Source organism: Notolepis coatsorum (assembly GCF_963971535.1).
Source record: "Notolepis coatsorum genome assembly, chromosome: 1".
NCBI classification, from domain to species: domain Eukaryota; kingdom Metazoa; phylum Chordata; class Actinopteri; order Aulopiformes; family Paralepididae; genus Notolepis; species Notolepis coatsorum.
The window spans coordinates 17,278,595-17,299,710 of NC_140165.1; the positions used below are offsets into that span (position 1 = coordinate 17,278,595).

The window sequence follows — 21,116 nt, forward strand, 5'->3', positions numbered from 1 at the left end:
GAAATGCACTTGTCACTTTGTGTAAAGAGCGGTTCAATCCATGCAACAGTGATTTGCACCAGTCACTGTGTGTCCCTGTTGGGATCTGTCTTCTGCCGCCTACCATCACATTCTATCAATAATTAAATTGAGTGAGACTAGGTTGATGGGTTCAAGCATAAAGCCTCTTATTGAAAATGGGAAATGTTGGCCTCTACTCCAGAAAGATAAGGGCTACTCGTCACCTTCAAAGCCCTCCACAACCTGGCTTCTCCACCACACGCCTACCCGCTGCCTCAGGTCCGCAGATGCTAACCTCCTGGATCCCATCAGGACTGGGACCTGGGGCGACGGGGCCTTCGCTGCAGCTGCCCCCACCCTCTGGAACGCCCTGCCCAACCATAGTCGTCATGCCAGACACCCTCTCATCATTTAAAAAAAGCCCTCAAAACCTACCTTTTTACCTTTGCCTTCAAGCCTTGAACTCCTTCCCCTCTCACCTTTTTTATATACTTTTTTTTTATTTAAAATTGTCTTTACTAAAACTGTATTGTTTATTTTGTTCTGTAAAGTGTCTTTGAGCATTAGGAAAAGTGCTATACAAATTTGATGTATTATTATTATTCCCATTCCTGGGATGATGGGGCTTCCACACGCGTACTGTAGAAGAGAAGCCTCCATGAGGCGACCATGAGAAACCTCTTAGAAGTATCTAGAACCTCTGGTACCCTCTTAGAAGTATCTAGAACCTCTGGGTACCCTCTTAGAAGTATCTAGAACCTCTGGTTCCCTCTTAGAAGTATCTAGAGCCTCTGGGTACCCTCTTAGAAGTATCTAGAACCTCTGGTTCCCTCTTAGAAGTATCTAGAGCCTCTGGGTACCCTCTTAGAAGTATCTAGAACCTCTGGTTCCCTCTTAGAAGTATCTAGAGCCTCTGGGTACCTCTTAGAAGTATCTAGAACCTCTGGTTCCCTCTTAGAAGTATCTAGAGCCTCTGGGTACCTCTTAGAAGTATCTGGAACCTCTGGTTCCCTCTTATAAGTATCTAGAACCTCTGGGTACCCTCTTAGAAGTATCTAGAAGCTCTGGTTCCCTCTTAGAAGTATCTAGAGCCTCTGGGTACCCTCTTAGAAGTATCTAGAACCTCTGGTTCCCTCTTAGAAGTATCTAGAGCATCTGGGTACCCTCTTAGAAGTATCTAGAGCCTCCGGTTCCCCCTTAGAAGTATCTAGAGCCTCCAGTTCCCTCATAGAAGTATCTAGAGCCTCCGGGTACCCTCTTAGAAGTATCTAGAGCCTCCGGGTACCCTCTTAGAAGTATCTAGAACATCTGGTTCCATCTTAGAAGTATCCAGAGCCTGGGCAAATAATACAAAATGTAAAAAAAGGATTTTCAGCCCATGTTCAAATACAAAACAAAGAGATATTTGACTATTACTGTCCGAAGCCTTGAGAACCTGTCTGCACGTAGACATGTGTTGTCTGGCTGCAACACGCTGTACTGTCTAGCAACAACCATATGGTCGTAGGAATGTAAGATGGAATATCTACCATTTCTGCTGACCCCATTCAAAGCCACACAGGGACTCCACTCCGCTTCATAATGTAAATAATTAACTTGCGATTGTGTGTGTGTGTGCGCGTGCATGTGCGTGTGTGTGTGTTCATGTTCTAGTTCATGGTTAGTCATAACCCAAATTATACCTTGCAAATAAATGTTTGATTTGTGGGCCGTGTGTTGTGTTCAGCAATAAGGAGATTCCTCTGTGGTGTCTTTTCTCCAAGTCATAATCTGCAACATATAAGAGAGAAACTGTCTCACTCTTATTTTCCTATATCTTTCTTATATGATATGATATTATATTATCAATAGATATAGTCCAGGTCGTATACATTAAGAGTGAAGATGACGAATTTAGCCTCCGTCTGGGTTTGATTCGTTGTTTGAAACGACACGTACGTGAAAAGTAAGCAGCGTTACATCATCATAGCGAGAGACGGATTTGAACCTACGATAGGATGTACATGTTGCCCAAGTCCACTCAGGCCACTGGGGCACACCCTGGATTTAGATTTAGATCTTTATTAATTCATTTCTATTCGTTACTAAAAACACATTGACGATCCCCAATACAGTTCCCCATCACTCAGTTATTGCTTTAGGTGTAAACGGCACGTCTCTCTCTATCTACTTGTTCTGAAGAGTTCTAGAGTTCGAAACTTGTTCTGAAGAATTCTAAAGTAACATAGAAAATGTATATCCCGGACCATATTTAGTCTTATTTATATTCGTATTCGTGACTTTTGTTTCTGACCACCTAAATGTTTACCGTTTACTGTGAGCGATCTTTAGTGCCAAATTTCCCTCGGGATGAATAAAGTATTTCTGTTTCTATTCTATCCTCGTCCAGCTCTGGTAGAAGACCTGGTGAAGACCAGCGGCCGGCCGGTGGCCCGCCCCCAGGGAGCTCGCTGGGGACTCTGGGAAATGTGGTCCGGCTGCTCTCAGGCGTGCTCCAGGGGGTTCCGCACCCGCAGGCGCACCTGCTCCGCGGCGGAGGGCAGGACCAGCCCCAGCGCCTGTGTGGGCTCCCCTGTGGAGTACCAGGACTGCAACTCCCAGCCGTGTCCAGGTAACGGAGAACACTCCCAGAAACCCTGCTCACTGTAACGCTGCATAGACCACCGCGACGCTTCCGGTATTCTGAAATCATGGCGGAGAGAGAGCGGGGGGAGAAAATGAATGAATGTGGATGATAGCCTCGACATTAAGTGGTTGTAGCTACGGCTGTGGGGGTGCGGGAGACATGATCCAATAGACTTTTATATAAACGCCTGAGTCTCCTGAACACGGAGAGACCAGTGCCAAGTCGATCGGCACTTTCTCGGCCGAGCTAACGTCACTTTTCCGCACCTATACTCCCGAACTCCGAATGCGCAGATTGATAAACCTAGATCCCTGGACAATCCAGAGAGAGTCCGTGGGCAATCTGCGCATGCGGAGTTCGGGGAGTAGGTGCGGAAAAGTGACTATAGCTCGGCTTATATATAGTTTGTTAATTCATGTGTCAATAATTTTGTGCGGTTACCACTACAGACAAGTTTACATTTACATTTTGTAATTTAGCTGACGCTGAACTGTAGTAACAATGTTCATCAAACAGTGCTGAAACTTGGGTGCTGCAGTGTTGAGTGCATAGTAGTAAAGACATATTAGTATAGTAGGAGGAGTGCATGGTAGTATAGGCGCGTAAGAAGGTTAGTGTATTTTTTTCTTCTTCATTTCAGATATTGATTGAAGAAGTGTGTTTTTAGTCGACAGCGAAAGATTGGTCGGGTTTCGGCTGTCCTCCTAACTGTGGTGGGAAGTTCATTCCACCATTGTGGAGCGAGGACCGAGAATATGACCCTCTCTTTGATGACCCCCCAGGAGCTCAGATAGGAGTGGGTCTGAGGCGGCCAGAAGATGCAGAGTGTAGGGATCTTGAGGGTGTGTAGTTAGTTAGAGACCATTGACCGGAGGTTGGCGGGGGCCGTTTCCTTCGCTGCACGATATATGCCAGGTCGAGGACCTTGAAGCATATTCGTGCCGCGATGGGGAGGCAGTGCAGGTCCCAAAGAAGTGGGGTGACATGGGCCGACTTTGGTAGGTTGGAGATCAGACGGGTGCGGCTGCGTTTCTGGCTGAGTGGAAGAGGCTCGGTGGCCGGTAGACCAGCGAGCAGTGCGTTGCAGTAGTCGAGGCGAGACATGACTGGTGATTAGACGAGGAGTTGAGTGGCTTCTTTTGTCAGGAAGTGGCGGATCCTTCTGACGTTGCTCGGGAGGAATCTGCAGGTCCTGGTCATTGCGGCTATATGTGAGCAGAGACTGCCGGTCTGCCTGTAACATAAGAGCTGTTCTCTCTTAGCTCATAAAAAATATGTAATGTATTTAAAATGTCGCTACATTCCCGCGCTTCTGTGTGTGTGTGTGTGTGTGTGTGTGTGTGTGAGGGGGTAAGCCCCGCCCTCAGTGAAACACAGAGAGCATACAGTAGGAGGGGAGAGAAACTAGCACGACTGTAAATGTAAATGACTCTCACACTGGGCTGAAATGAAACATAAATTAGGTAAAAAAAAGAAAAACATAAATAAAATATTTGCTTTGATTCGCTCCCCCCAAGGCAACGGTAGGGGGAAACACTGATAAATAAATGATTCAAATCTCCGCGTCTGCTCTGTTTGTTTGTTTGTTTGTTTGTTTGTTTGTTTGTTTGTCTGTCTGTGTGAACTCCAGTGGACGGAGCCTGGTCCTGCTGGTCCTCCTGGTCCCAGTGCTCCACCACGTGTGGGGGGGGGCACTACCAGCGCACTCGCACCTGCAGCAGCCCCGCCCCCGCCAGCGGAGGGGACATCTGCATAGGCCTGCACACTGAGGAGGCCCTCTGCAACACACACACCTGCGAAGGTACCGGCGTGGCACACACGCGCGCACACACACACACACACACACACACACACACACACACACACACACACACACACACACACACACACACACACACACACACACACACACACACGGATGAAAACACACAGACATGCATGTAGGTGGTATACGTATGACTATGACTATGAGTCAGGTTGTGGAAGTGCTGTTTCTGTGTGTCACGCACTTTGATTATATGCACTCTCACTGTAAATTGTGTGGGGGGGGGGGGGCTGCAACAAAAACAAGGTTATGTGCAGTAGAAGCCCTTAGAAGTCCAGCTTTTACTGCTACTCTACCACTACTCCACCACTCCACTTTGTGACTCCTATTGTTCTGGATTTCACACCTCCACTGCCTGCCACAGGCTGGAAAGATTTTCATCTTACATTTTTATTCGTCCCAAATGTCCCAGCCCCATCCAATTTCTTAGCTTTTTTCACTGTTTATTTATCATGCATTGCAACACTAATATATGGTATAGTAGCCCAAGTCAGACTGCCCATATAAAAATGATCTTGGGGGTCTGAGGGCAGTAGCCCCCGACCCCCTCCCTGGGGAAGCACCTAAGTTAAGTACCCTCGCTTTGTTTACGGCAGAAAATTAACTTAAGCACTTAAATTAAGTACCCTCGCTTTGTTTACTGCACTAAATTAACACCTAGTGCTAGTTCTAAACTGACATCGGAGTGACATAGGAGTGGCAGAAGGGACCCGATTCTAAAAAGATTCATCTGTACATGCATACAAGTAAGTAAAATAGCAATAGTATACAAGGACAGTTACAATAAATAAGGGAGAGAGAAGGAAAGAGAGAGGGAGAAAGGGAGAGTGAGAACCAGAGGGAGAGAGAGAGAAGAAAGGGGGGGGGAGGGAGGGAGGTAGGTGAGGGGGCGCTTAGGGGGAGGAGAGACGAGTCTGAGGGCTATGCGTGCGATTGGGAGGCAGTCAGCGGGTGCAACGGTCGCTTATGATCTTTTGTTTAAAAGCAGTGAGCGATGTGAGGGCAGTGAGTTTAAGGGTGTTTTGTAAGGCGTTCCAGTCGTACGCAGCAGCGAATCGGAAGGCGTTGCGGCCAGAAACCGTGATGCAGGTTATCTTGTTATAATCCAGGAGATGCCTGCATGGAATGCGTATTGTAAGTGGTCTGGCGAGTGAGTGCGCACAGCTGTCACACAGTGATTCCAAAGTTGACGGATACGCAGAGGAGGTAAATTCTATTCACGGCAGGGCAGGGGTGAAATATAGCCCAGCAACAATAACACATTTTCATAGTAGGTGTTCATAGCTGACATTACCCAGATGGGTTGGGCTTTGACCCGTTCTCGAGGGTGTAGGCATCTAGTTTAGTTTGTGATAAGTACAGTGACGACTCGATATAATATTGATGTAATCCTAGACATCTCTCCTCATTCATTCATTCATCGTCTCTCCTTCCTTCTTTTCTCTCTCTCTCTCCCTCTTTCTCTCTTTCTCTTATCCACACCCTTTTATCCCATTTTCTCTCTCTCTCTCTCTCTCTCTCTCTCTCTCTCTCTCTCTCTCTCTCTCTCTCTCTCTCTCTTCTCTCTTCTCTCTTCTCTCTTCTCTCTTCTCTCTTCTCTCTCCTCTCTCCTCTCTCTCTCTCAGGAGGCTGGGACGGATGGACAGAATGGGCAGAGTGTGACGAGGACGGGCAGCAGCACCGCAGCAGGTTCTGCGGGGGGGAGGACCGGGAGGCGGACGCCAGTGTGTGCCAGGGGAACCTCACCCAGAGCAGGCCGTGCGAGCCCCACGAGGTGCCAGGTAAAACTTCCCCCGCCACACCTGGTCTCTGGGACTCTCAAAGTGGCTCAAACGGATGCTGTTTAGATGAGATAAAAAATGTATTGTCATTAATAAACAGCACAAGTACAGTACAACGAAAATAAGTTTGTCATCTAACCAGAGTGCAAATGTAACATACTATGTCATTCAAGGCCACCTAATCGTCCCTTCCCCTTAATTGGCTGATATTAATGAGTCGTTCAGCCATTGTGACGTGTGCCGGGTGCCAGTGTATGGCAGCCATTGAACTCGCGTAGCCCAAGGTTGGGTGCTACCAGTGGTGGTGAAGGAGGCAATTTCCACCATACATTGTAAAGCGATTTGAGTCTTGAGAAAAGCGCTATATAAATGTAATGAATCATTATTATGTCATATACAATGTACATGAGATTAAACTGGATATAACAGTTGTATATGTACAGTGATACAGGTATAAAGACACCATGGTAGTAGTCAGCAGTGTAACTAGTAAGAGTAGGTAAGGGATATGTACAGATATAGATATATATCAATCATATATAAAAGGATTATATGCAGGTATGTACAGACAGATATGGATCGATAGATATATAGTTATATACAGTTTGAAGAACTGAGAATAACTGGATGGTAAGGTCCTTGACCTGGCATATCGTGCGGCGAAGGGAACGGCTCCCGCCTACCTCCGGTCAATGGTCTCTAAGACCCCTCCGCTCTACATCTTCTGGCCGCCTCAGACCCACTCCTATCCGAGCTCCAGGAGGGTCATCAAAGAGAAGACGCCTATTCTTGGTCCTCGCTCCACAATGGTGGAACGAACTACCCACCACAGTTAGGACAGCTACCCAGCACAGTTAGGACAGCCGAAACCCAACCAATCTTTCGCCGTCGACTAAAAACACACTTCTTCAATCTTCTTCAAATTTAAACATTCTTACTGTCTTATACTATCATGCACTCTTCCTACTATGCTCGATATTGGCTTTTTTACCGATACCGATATACCGATATTGTCCAACTCTTAATTTCCGATACCGATATCAACCGATACCGATATATGCAGGGTTTCCCCCCCCCAAAAAACGGAATAATTTCAGGTAATTAACATTACATATCTCTTGTTGTGGAATTAACATTATTCAAATTAATAATAACATTATGCATACTTTTGACAATAAATAAAGTCAGAATTTGTTCTTACTTGCTTGCCTGGGTAAATAAAGGTTAAATAAATAAATAAATATATATATATATATATTTTTTTTAATCGATACCGATAATTTCCTATATCACATTTTAATGCCAATATCGGTAGGCCGATAATATCGGACATCCCTACTAATATGTCTTCACTACTATGCACTCATCACTGCAGCACCCAAGTTTCAGCACTGTTTGATGAACATTGTTACTCAGATGTAAGAGTCGTACCCTTCCTGCTGACTTGTCGTACAGAACCTGTAAGTAACTAAGTTGCTTTGGATAAAAGCGTCAGCTAAATTACTAAATGTAAAATGTAAATGGTTAGATTTTTTTGTAAAATCTATCTTTCAAACATGTAAATAAATACAAACAGTATAAAATCAAAACAAATCATTGATCTCAAGAAATGTAATGGAAATCTTTTTTATTAAATAAATAAACAAAAGCAAAACATAACTCAATTTACAGGAGTAGGAAGAAGTATACACTTATTTAATCCTACCCCTTTTCCACTACTCAAATGAGTGTACTAATTTAAAACCTTACAAAACAAATATATATATATATATGCAAAACAAAAAACTAAAATTATATATGTAAAACATGAAAAAAATAAATGTAAACACCCGTGAATGTAAAATCCCTTCCTCATCCCTGTACCTCGTGAACATCATTTCCGTATAATTCAGTTTGAATTGTCTCATATTTAGACATTGCTTTAGTACATTCAGACTGCTTAGCATCTATTAGACTCTATGAACTTGTTTTCTAAGGAGGGTGTTTTTTTTTTACTCCCATACATTAGTCATACAGGCGCCATACATCTTTTATTAGAAACACTGGTTCCCATGCCATGGTCATGTAAACCCTGGAAAAGCTTTTAAAACTGGGGTTTTAGAAAAGACATGGACATTTTAAATAAAGAATTACAAAAATAATAATGTAGCTACTACTGTACATTTGATATGATGGATTTCAGAAGTTGTGAGGTGAAAGTAGGTCAGAGAGAGACTGCTGCTATTTCCTTTGTGCGATTCCAAACTCCATACCTAGTAGTTAAATTAAAGGTTGGTCATTCATTACACAGCAGAAATATTGTCATGGAAATCTTGTATGAAGTCATTGAAAAGTCATGGAAAGATTTGGGAATTTTAATGGAAAAACAAGCGTGGGAACCATGTAAAAAGGAATACCACCCATTTTAAGAATTCATAGTTCAGTCAACATTTATATAAAATAATTTTTTATTCTCAGATTCAGATTCAGATTACTTTATTCGCCATTTTATACAGGTACAAAATGGAACGTGATTTGACATTACAGTGCATGCTTTTTTCACAATTAAGAACAATACAACAGTAAATAAATAATTATAAGTAAAGTGCAAGACAGGACAGAGCAGTGAGACAACAATAAGACTGTGAAAGTGCAGTGGTTGGGGACATGGATACAGTGCAACACAAAGTGCAAGTCCTTTGGTTCATTACAATTTACTCAAGCCTAGTAACAGACACAATATTTCTGACACTGGGAATACATTCCCTGAGGTCCATACATGTCCCTAGATACCAAGAACAATGGTCCTTGTAGAAGTGGAGCAATCTTCCATTTACTTGGGTATGTACTTTTAGGCGGACTTAAGAGGTTAAACTGGGTATAAAATATATAAATTAGTACTACTGGGTAATCATCAGATGTATGTTCAGCGTTGTAGTATACAGTATTGTGTAGTAGGGGTGTAAAGGTACACGTATCCATACCGAACCGTTTCAGTGTGTACCGTACCGTACCGAACGGCTGTGTAGTGTACCGAACGAATAAAAAAGTATGTTAACCACTAACGACCGCCCACCGGGGCCTGTTTTTTTCACAATCTAATATAATTATTATTTAAAAAAAAATTACAAGTCGATTATTAATTTCAATATAGAATATTCGTTGACAGCCCTACAAGTACAATTAGTTACTGCACACTACATCACCCCTGAGTGGAACATGGAAAGCCAAACTTTCCCCCACTGTACCGAAAACCCGTACCGAACCTTGACACCAAAACCGAGGTACGTACCGTACTGTGGTTTTTGTGTACCGTTACACCCCTATTGTGTAGTATACAATATTGTGTAGTATACAGTACAGTTGCAGGTGCCCTGAGCAGAGAGGAAGTGGTGCGATGCGTTTCTCGTGTTGTCGAAAGAAACACCTGTTATATATTCACACAGAAAGGTCCACTGCATCAAAAAAGGAAACGGAATGCTGACTTCTTAAATGTGTGTGTGCAGGGACGTGCACAGGACTTTAGGGGGGCAGGTGCTCAAAGGCTGAAAAGGGCACTATACCTGTGTGTGTTTTAACCGAGCACACGAAGCGCGCAAGCCCTATTTTTAAGGGCCCTTTTTGGGCGGGGGAGCCGCCTTTTTATGCTTTTTGGGGGGTTTTGGTGATCAAATATTGAATATTGAACAATAATAATCAGTGCAGGAGCTCACTTATCCTTGAAAGACACTTTTATCACTGACTTAAAAGGCCCATACATCTCCATAAATGTTCAGGGGGGAGGGAATAAGTGCTTACCCTACAGACCCCAAGAAGTGCTGTATATTCTGTATTGTTTAATATAAATGCATTTTTTATTCCAATCCCGATTTGTATTTGAGATTCCCAAAATCCATTTTTATTTTTTTTAGGCTCAAAAGGGCAGGTGCTCAAGCACCCCTTGGGCTCTATGTGTGCGCGTGCCTGTCTGTGTGTGGAAATCAAAAGGATGTATTAATGAAGACGTCAGCATTCCGACTTGTCTTGTTCACGTTGCTCCGTGAGTGAAATGAGCTGTTCTCCCATTTTTGTTTGATCTTTTTATGAGCCGCAGCGATTTGACATTGTTTTCTCTCTGTCTCTCTCTCTCTCGTGCTCTCTCTCTGTTTGTCTTGTCTGTCTGTCATCTCTCTCTCTCTCTCTCTTTCTCTCTCTCTCTCTCTGTTCTATCTATGACTTTTTCCCCAGTCGTCTTGCCTGGACAGGGGGAAGAAGATCCCTGTGGAAGTAAGTGAAAAAACAAGTGATGAAGTTGAACTTTTTTCTTCTCCATTTGTGTTTCAAACACATTGGGATTTGTAGTGTTTGCTGGACTCATGCTGTAACTATAAAGGAAGGGATCTCTGCGTGCGTACACGTCTGTCTTGTCCTTCGCATAGTATATCAAGAATCCTATTTGCACTCAGCGGGTGTATTGCTGAGGAACCAAGAGAGTTCAGTGTTCCAATATAATCAATCAATTAATCAATCAATCAAGAGACCACCTCTGCCTCCTCACCCCCAACATGGTCATTTTGGGGCCCGACATGACCCAATGATTGTCATCACCCTCTCTCTCACACAGTCACGCACACACACACAAACACACACAAACACACGCACACACACAAACACACACACACAAACACACGCACGTGGCCTCACAGTCTCATCTGCGTCAGAGGGCGCGTTGGGTTTCACGCCCCGCCGCTCCCCGTCTTATCCTGGGCCGGTCCATGCCACCCTGATTTAACACAGTCTCCGTCTCACGCCGGGACCCCTCCCGCCTCGTCGTCACGGGTCACGGAGAGTCAAACGCGCCCCGCGTCGCCCCGCTGACGGGCCGTTATCTGATCACAGACAGACGCTTTGGTTTTGCTGCACATCAGGGCTCAGCGGGTAATTGATTCGATTCCGTTTGCAGCTCTCCTGTTCTCCTCCGTTCTCCCTTCAAGTAGGTTCAAGGTTTATTTTATTATTATTGATTTTATATATATATATAAGTTTATATATATAAATATATATACAGGAAGTTTATATATATATATAAACTTCCTGTGAGTCTATGGAACACATCTGTAAAGTTTTTTTCATTTGTTTTTCTAATGAAGTACTCAAAAGCATAATTTTTCTACCTCAGGATTTCAGGCTGTTATTGGATGGGCTCCGCCCATAAGTGCTTCGAGTGACAGTCACCCACCACACAGTGGCAGACAGAGAGAGATGGAGGGGGATACTAATTAATTTCGCCGCGGGGGGCATAATTAATCATTCAAATGACAATATATACCTCTGTGAATATTATTGTACGGATCGGAATACGGGCGTGCGCGTGGGAGCGTGCGCAAAGATATTTTGACAGTGATATGCTGCTCCCGACTGCAGGGAGAAGACCCATCCCCGCGGCGCACACACATTTTACACACACTCCGTCTGCCTGCCGCGGTCCCTCTCTCTCCCTCTCTCTCTCTCCCTCTCGGTCTCTATCTCTCCCTCTCTCGCTCGTTCTCTGATGTCTGTCGCACCCTCTGTTTGAGGAAGTAATTTCACTGCTCTGTTGTTGAGCGAATTGTGGGCGGTGACTACAACCACAGAGCCAATCAGATCACAATCAGCTCAACCAGTACCTTATTCACGTCAGCAATACTGTCGAATCAGAACGGCTTAGTTGAGTGAGGGAAGATCTCGTGAACTCGAGACTAGACTGATGAGTCAATATGATAATTAACGACACAGACCACATTGATATAATCCCCCATTGCTAGGAAACAATGCTAAACACTGGAAAAGGCCATTTATAATGCATGTGACCTTTGAATCATAAGAAAGGGGGGGGGGGGGGATAATACAAAATAAAATAAATAAATGAATGAATAAATTAATACAATTAAAAGTAGAGTAAAAACCTTGCAATAATCCAAACTTAAATATATTTGTCACATACAACGGTGTAAGTGCAGTGTAGCCTGGACTGTGGCACAGTGGTTGCTGCCTCACAGCAAGAAGGCCCTGGGTGCGAACCCCAGCAGGGGGGCCTTTCTGTGTGGAGTCTGCATGTTCTCCCTGTGTTCACGTGGGTTTCCTCCAGGTGCTCTGGTTTCCTCCAGGTGCTCTGGTTTTCTCCCACACCATAAAGACATGCAGGCAGGGACTACAGATGGAAACTAGCTCATTAGCTAACGCTGGCATCATTTACATTGATGTGGAAACTGAAGATGTTGATTAACGGAACGTAGACCAAATGCGTCCACATTTTTATAGGATTCTATCACATTTTCATAACAATAGCGAATATTACCGTTTTCATTGAGGTTTCTTACAAATTAACGATGCTTTATGGTGTCCTTTATATGCCGATTATCATTAAAATCTTAAATTGTACCATATGTCCCCCTTTAGACAACATATGTAACGCTACCAGCGCACTTTTGTTAAGATAATTAGTTTACCATTCGCGGTCACTATACTGACGCCGCAGTAATAGTTTACCGCTGTTCAGATCACGTCGAAAAATAGACACATCCCAGTGACCTGTGACCTGTGCTAAGGATGTTGGGAAGTGTATTGTTGTAGTTTTCAACATTTTCACCTTTTAATTTTAAACCAATGCTGCCATCTACTGACAACAGAAAGTGTTGTCTCTCGTCACCTTTAGAGTCACTTCCGTATACAGCGTCGCCCGAAACACATTCTAGAGATTCCCACTTTTTACTGGGAATGGGGCGTGGCCGTATTTGGTCCCAGACAATAAGAGTGGCTGCGATTGGTCACCGTGACGTGTGCACTGTCCCTGGGTACTTTTTTTTTTTTAAATAACTTAAACTTTAACTTAATAGATAGATAGATCTGTAGATGACACTGCAAGTCATATCTACTAAAATGATCACAATATAATATTTTTTCCATATCTTCTCCCATCTTCTCCACCCCCCCCCCCCTCCCCCCCTGCAGCCTTCACGCTCTTCCAGTTGGCGGCGGTGGGCGCGGCCAGTTTCTTCGCGGCGGTGCTGATCTCGGTGCTGGCGTACGCCTACTGCCAGCGGCTGAACCGGCCCTCGGCGGAGTCGGCGGTCATCCACCCGAGCAGCACGCCCAACCACCTCAGCTACAACAAGCACGGCAACGCCGCCCCGAAGAACGAGAAGTACACCCCCATGGAGTTCAAGGTGAGCCGGCCCCGTCCCCCACTGTTCCACTGAACGGACCGACCCAAGTCGTGTTTGCGAGGTGATGGCGTTCGGTTGCACCGGTCAAAAAGTTTGATTCAGACGAGATTATTCAACCTTTCTTTCTTGAGGCAGGTGGTTTCGGAATCCCCAGTATGTCAACATTACTGGTAACAACGCTGGTATTTACCACTCGGTCTGCCGTTTGAGAACAACTTCTATCTCCCCACGTTATGAGTTGGCGAGGACGGAATGCACCTTTTATACCAGGTTCCTCCTACTCAAGCCACGTCACTCTTATCTAGTATCTATCTAGATCTCATGGGGGAGGGGGGGGTGGTCTGACAGATCTCATGGGGGAGGGGGGGTGGTCTGACAGATCTCATGGGGGAGGGGGGGTGGTCTGACAGATCTCATGGGGGAGGGGGGGTGGTCTGACAGATCTCATTGGGGGGGGGGTCTGCCAGATCTCATGGGGGAGGGGGGGTGGTCTGACAGATCTCATGTGGGGAGGTGTGGTCTGACGGATCTCATTTGGGGGGGGGGGGGGGTCTGACAGATCTCATTGGGGGGGGGGGGGGTCTGACAGATTTTGCTCACCGGTAGCAATCGGCCGATATCGGCATTAAAATGTGATATCGGAAAATATCGGTATCGGTTTTCAAAAAGATCTGAGCTGTGCGGGCAGGGTTTAAATACTCCGGCAGGACTAGCTTTTACAACGTTACATCTGCGATGCTGCCCCCCCCCCCCCCCCCCCCCCTCATATGCAATGCCGGGCAATGTGGGACGGACCTCCACGAGCAGTATTTGGAATGGCGATCAGATAATTGGATTATTTCTTTTGCATTACATCAGAGACCAGGTAAGGACTCTATATATAAAATCTTGCGTTGATCTGATATTTCTTTCTACCACGATCGAAGTTGTCTGTGTGTGTGTGTGTGTGGCTATTTACCGTTGGGTGCAGGAGGTGGCGGGGGGAGCGCCGCGCTACGAGAGCCATTTCATGTATGCACGAGGAAGGATAATAATGATAATCTAGCATTGATTTCAGGAAGATTCGATAATCAGGCGAAAAATTACAACGTCTTTAGTGTATTCCACTAAAACGCTATTATCACGTCTTTTCCTCGGATTACTAAGAATCACCAAAACTATACTCATATTCAAAACGGTATAAAACGGAAATGTACCGATGAAAAAACAATCTGTTTTGTGCATGTTGACTGGAAGCAACTCACTGACAATCGACGGGTGTATTAGACCCATAGCTATAATATAAGATATATTTTAAGCACTCGCAAATCTCGCAGTCTCCCCATTGATTAAAGCGATGGCGTTCTAGCGCCCCCTGGCTCATTAAGCGATGGCGCTGGATGAGTTAATATAAACAGGTTGGAACTCACTTGAATTAAAAGGTGAAGATTTATAAAATGCTAAGGAATGCAAAAAAATCAAAAGCAACAAAACAAAACAAAACACGGTAAAGGGCTTTACTTCCACGCGGCAAGACACAATGAGACGTGTTTCAAGCTCAAAGCTCTTCCTCCTCAGGCTGCATTCAAAAATAAACATCAACATGGGATGTTGAAGAAACATGCCCTGAATTGCCCAATTTCCCTTTTACATCACAAAGCATCAAGGGATCAAGGGATCAAGGGATCAAGGGGAGGCAGATTCAACCCAGCGATGAAAATGTCAGCCGTCAGATTCAGGGAATCTGCTGTTGCGTTACTTTACCAGAAGACAATCTAGTAGAAGACAATGAAATAAGAGTTTAGTTCTGTGGCTTAAAGGAACACGCCAACATTTTGGGAAAGTAGCTTATCGTCTTCTCCAGAGAGAGACAAGAAGATAGATACCAGTTTCCTCTCTGTGCGTTCAGTAGAAAGCTGGCTGCACGTTAGCCTAGCTTAGCACAATGAATGGAAGCGGACATGGCCGGTTAGCCTAGGCATTGTCCAACTAACACCTCTCCCGAAGGCTAACCGGCCCTGTCCGCTTCCATTCATTGTGCTAAGCTAGGCTAACATGCAGCCAGATAGCTTTCTACTGAACGCACACAGAGAGGAAACTGGTATCTATCTTCTTGTCTCTCTCTGGAGAAGACGGTAATCTAATTTACCAAAATGTTGGCGTGTTCTTTTAATGCAGGCTGTTTGGAAGTTTACTCAAGGTCTCAGTCGCTGGAGCCGATGTAAACAACACTCCGGGCTGAGTGTCGGGGCTCAGTGGTCACTGAAGCTCCCACACTATTGTCAAGGAAACGCGGTCGATGGTCAGACATTTGATTTGACCCTGTGGTATTTACATTGTGACGTATTTAACCTCTTTAAGCCCTAGCCATATTTTCAGAAAATTCGCCTACATACCCATGTAAATGGAAGATTGCTCCACTTCTACAAGGCCCATTTGCATGTTCTTGGTATCTAGGGACATCTATGGACCTCAGGGAATTTCATGGGAATTTTAGGGAATATTCCCAGTGTCTATTGTTACAAATAATATTGTCTATTGTTACTTGTTATTGTTACTATGCTTGAGTAAATTGTAATGAATTAGTTTTTTCCCCCATCTCTTACAGTGAATAACAGCATGCTAATAATTGACCAGACGTGAAAAATTGCCACTGAGCTCAATCAGCACCTTCTGGAGATCAAGTGTACAAAAAATCTAAGCAAAATGAATAAAGGGCAGATGATTTACATGTTTTTTTGTAGATATAGTACAGAATTTTGCAATTTGTAAATATGAATATAGAATATCAGGTACAGATGAAGCACTTCAGATTCAGTTCCCTACTGCTGCGCTTCTGCCACCCTTCTACAACTTTAGAACTAGCACTCAGGTGTTAATTTTCGGGGGCTGGTGGCTGGGTCTAAACGTGAACAAAGGGAGGGTACTTAACTTAAGTGGTGCCCCAGGGAGGGGGTCAGGGGCTACTGCCCTCAGACCCCCAAGATAATTTTTATATGGGCAGACTGACTTGGGGTACTGACCATATATTAGTGTTACAATACATGATAAGTAAACAGTGAAAAAAGCTAAGAAATCGGATGGGGCTGGGACATTTGGGACGAATAAAAATTTAAGATGAAAATCTCCCCAGCCTGTGGAAGGCAGTGGCGGTGTGAAATCTGGCCCGGTCCAGAACAATAGGAGTCACAAAATCAGTTTGGAGTGGAGTGGTGGAGGAGTGGTAGAGGCGCAGTAGAGGTTTGATTGTTCAGTGCTGTATCTGTATATAAATGGCCTGAATAAATAAAAAAGATCCCGGCCCGGTATCTGTATAAATCTGAAGTCCATGTTTTCTCCCCCCTCCAGACTCTGAACAAGAACAACCTGCATGTGAACGACGAGACCTGCAACTACTTCGCCACCGCCCCCCTCCCCTCCAGCAACGTCTACACCACCACCTACTACCCCCCCAGCCTGAGCAAGTACGACTTCCACCCCGACTCCCCCTGCAGGAACTACATGCACAGCTGAGAAGACCCCCCCCCCCCCCAGGTTCCCCCTCATCCCCCTACAACAAACAACCGTAGTCATCATCATCATCATCATCATCATCATCATCATCATCATCATCATCATCATCATCATCATCATCATCATCATCATCATCATCATCATCATCATCATCATCATCATCATCATCATCATCATCATCATCATCATCATCATCATCATCATCAATACCGGAACCTTAACGGATGACTCCTGATGAGAATCACTGTTGAAACTTGGACCCCTCTCTCTCTCTCTCTCTCTTTCTCTCTCTCTCTCTCTCTCTCTCTCTCTCTCTCTCTCTCTCTCCCTCTCTCGCTCTCGCTCTCGCTCTCTCTATCTCCCCGACCCACCCACTGACTGCTTTGCCCTGGAGTGAGGAAAGAGGAGTGAGGAGAGCCACTCATGAGCCATGATGTGACTGTTGTTTTTATCATTGTTGATATTAAAAAGGACTTTATTTTGTTGGCAGACGAGATGGACGGAGGGCTGAGTGACGTGTGGAACGTAGGCAGCACTGGACACAAAATCTGCTCTGACTGGAAGAGAAAAAAAAACCACACAAAGAACTGAGACAGATGTATAACAGGAACACTAACGTGAGGAAAAAGTTCATCTTTGATTGAAGGAAAAATAACGGAACCGAGAGACTTAAAAGATTCTGCGGAAACACCAGTTTCGGCCGGTTTGCTTTGACTTTTGACGGAAGACCGTAGAGAAAGCAAACACTAAAGAGGACACTTCTGACACTGCTGTGTCCTCCGCGCTCCGAGCCACTCGTTAGCCAGCAGGTTACAGCGCTTCAGCCTTGAGGACGTGGGCAAATCTGTCAAGTTCACCCCCTTTTCTTCCGTGTACATTTTGAAATCCTGCATTGTTGTTCCCCCCCTCCCCCCTCGTGTGTTGAAGAATCGCAGGCAAGCGGGTCGGTTTCAGCCGAGTGGATCCGAAGACTTTTAACCAAGAATCTGGGAACCAGAATCTACAGGTGTACCTGTACCAGCAGCGAAACGAGAGACGGGGGGGGGGCGCTGAACTGACTGATCTTTTTGGGGGGGTTTTAACACAGAAAACTTGTGGAAGGATTATCATTACCCTCAACTGAAATGAACAGGGCTCCCCAACGTGTTCTGGCACGAGAACCCCAACCCCCCCCCCAACCCCAACCCCCCCCCCCCCGCACGGCGACTATGGTACGACCGTTGTGGAAGGGCACTTTTTATTCAACAGGCGTGTCAAAGGGAAAATGTTGTTGTTATTGTCGTGGTATGGATTCTAGTGCACAAGAGTGCATGCAGCCATCAGCCACCTGGAGGGAGTGAGATAAGAGAGGATAATGTTACACGGCACACACACACACATACACACACACACACATACACACACACACACACATAAACACACACACACATACACATACATAAACACACACACGAACACTGTCTTCAGCACCTTTAACACCTCTGTATGATTTTACACAATTCTGGCTATGAGTACCGTTACTAATGGAAACGGCATGTTTCCACAAAGTGTGTGTGTGTGTGTGTGTGTGTGTTGCCTGAACCATCCCCTATCCCCCCTCATTACAGATGCGGTCGACTTCCAAGACAAAAGTGGAACGCTGACAAATTGGACAAAATTATGTTGAACGCATGTCAAACTTGTCAAAACACATTTTACACCCACAGTGATTTATTTTTCTTATCATTCCTGAACTGTAGAATCTTGTGTGTTGACAATTCGCCCGCAGCAACGATACCAACGATGTCCGAGTTACTTTGTGTGCTATAAAATGTATATTGCTTATTATGTTTGTGTTGTTTTTAAAGGCTTACAATTGTACTGGTGTGTTTTTGTAAATATTGATGAGGGTGTTTCTCTCCATATCAGACATCATGATGTAGCATGAAGAGCAGAGTCCCAGTCCTGAGTAGAGTACACAGAGTAACGGCCATGTGTGTGTGTGTGTGTGTGTGTATGAACCTACTGTATGTGGTTTTGTGGTGTGTGTGTGTGTGTGTGTGCAGGGAACAAAATTAACTTTTTGGCTTACCAGCCAAGGTGGCTGGTAAAAAAACTACCAGCCAGGCAGATTTTTTACCAGCCAAAAATTATAAATAGCTTTTTAGTATATCGCCATGTGTTATTATTACTATATACAGGGCTCTACGCTAACCTTTTTCCCAGGGAGCACATGTGCTCCTAAATAAAAAATATAAATTAGGAGCACACAAAGAAATTTAGGAGCACAGTGAAAAGTGTTCAAGTAACAGAGTTTATTAACAAACTATTTATTACATGCAAATTATACTGTGCGTGTGCATACTAAGAGCCAAACATCTGTGCAAATAGCACATACCACCAAAATCACACATTGGCCCATGCCTACTAGACGCAAAGGATATCGGTTGTCAAGCTGCTTTTGTATGTTGTAGTGTTGTCACGATACCAACATTTTGACTTTGATACAGATACAGATAGGAAAGGTAATGGAATATATTATTAGATGACAGAACAAGGACAATTCTTTAAACAATTTTTTTATTCATTATAATTTAAACGCTAATGAATAATAGTTAATTAATAGTGATTAATACAATTATTCTGTTACAGCTACTGAGCTATATACTATAGCTACTGTCCATCAATATCTTCCTTTTGAATGAAATGGGTTCAGGAGAGATGTAGAGAGAGGGAGAGAGAGCGACACGCGCACACACACACACACACACACACACACACACACACACACACACACACACACACACACACACACACACACACACACACACACACAGATATTCTCAGCCCCCCCTTCCCTCACTATGCCTCTGAGCATCAGAGTTCCCAGTGATTAGTGTTAGCAGTAGTTAGCGTTAGCACTGCAGGTTAGCTTAGTTGGAGTACTCAGTTAGCAGATAACATTACAGTAGTTAATGTTTTAGCGCAACGTGGGTATACAGGACTGGCGAGGATGCAAAGCATGTTAGACAATTGAAACCGCTGCTCATGGAGTTTTTGTTGCACATAGAAGCAGCGTGACTCGAGAGGAGTTGTTACAGAGCTGATCCACGCTGCTCCGTGTCTATTATGAAATGACAATTGCGCAGTTGACACGCCCACTACGCAAGACGATTACTCGCACACTGTGCTCCTAAATGATTTTTCAGGTTCGCAAAAATCTATTTTTATAGGCAAATGCGAGTGAAATGCTCGCACTGTATAGCCCTGTGATATAATACTCTCAAATGCCCATATGACTCCCAATTTTTTTAAGAGGAAATCTACATGCCATTGGCGTTTGGCGGGTGCTTATTTTGTTCCCCGTGTGTTTGTGTATGAACTTATTTGGTTTTGTGGTGTGTGTATGAACTTGTTTGTTTTTTTGGTGTGTGTTTGTGTGCATGTGCATGTACAGTATATGTGCTAACACATGAAAGTGTGTATGTAAACTCATGTGTGTGTTCATGCGACCTTGCATGCATGTGTGTGTGTGTGTGTGTGTGTGTACATATGCACTTATGAGCATGATTGCGTGAAAGTATGTCTATGTATGTATATGTGTGTGAGTGTAAGTATGTGTGTGTGTGTATGCACAGTATGTGTTTGTTTGTATGTATGTATATGCGTGTGTGCATGAAAGTGTGTGTGGCGTCTCAGCGACTGGACATGCTGCTTACTGCATGTAATAAGGGCTCAGCTCCCTTCTATGCAGGGGACACTGACACGTAGGCCATGTATGATGTATCTGATCACAACATGTTGACGTTTTGGTGGAAAGGTACATGGATTTGCCTGCCCCCCCCCCCCCCCCTCAAAAAAAAGAAATACAAACACCTGTTGACTATATAATTATGTGAATCTGACTGAACACTGCCTTTCGGACACTGTGAACTTTTTGGTACTCTATATTTTTGTATATTGTACACTGTAAAAAAAGAAAAAGAATAAAACAAAAAAAGGATGAATAAAAACGTTGGTTCCACACCCATTCTTCCTGTGCTTAAAGGGAACCAGTATAGGACGTTATAAATGGTAAATGGCTGCATTTATATAGCGCTTTTATCCAAAGTGCTTTACAATTTTGTTCCTCACATTTTACCCATTCAGTCACACATTCACACACCAGTGGCAGAGGCAACCATGCAAGGTGCCAACCTGCACATCGGGAGCAATTAGGGGTTTTAAGTGTCTTGCTCAAGGACACGCTG

At 44.4% G+C, this 21,116-nt stretch overlaps 1 protein-coding gene across 2 annotated transcripts in view; it reads left to right on the forward strand.

Moving 5' to 3' along the window:
- Nucleotides 1-20,766, forward strand: part of LOC311232763 (semaphorin-5B-like) — a 145,712-nt gene extending 124,946 nt beyond the window's left edge. Inside the window, exons 18-23 of one of the 2 annotated variants that reach the window (XM_084319574.1) lie at nucleotides 2,390-2,611; nucleotides 4,257-4,427; nucleotides 6,077-6,232; nucleotides 10,439-10,477; nucleotides 13,181-13,395; nucleotides 16,723-20,766. In XM_084319574.1, the coding sequence (XP_084175700.1) occupies nucleotides 2,390-2,611; nucleotides 4,257-4,427; nucleotides 6,077-6,232; nucleotides 10,439-10,477; nucleotides 13,181-13,395; nucleotides 16,723-16,887 (968 nt within the window). In that variant the 3' untranslated portion in view covers nucleotides 16,888-20,766. Of the gene's footprint in view, nucleotides 1-2,389; nucleotides 2,612-4,256; nucleotides 4,428-6,076; nucleotides 6,233-10,438; nucleotides 10,478-13,180; nucleotides 13,396-15,982; nucleotides 16,049-16,722 lie in introns of those variants that run through there. The other variant, XM_084319575.1, reaches the window with a different exon arrangement.
- The last annotated feature ends 350 nt before the right edge of the window (nucleotides 20,767-21,116 follow it).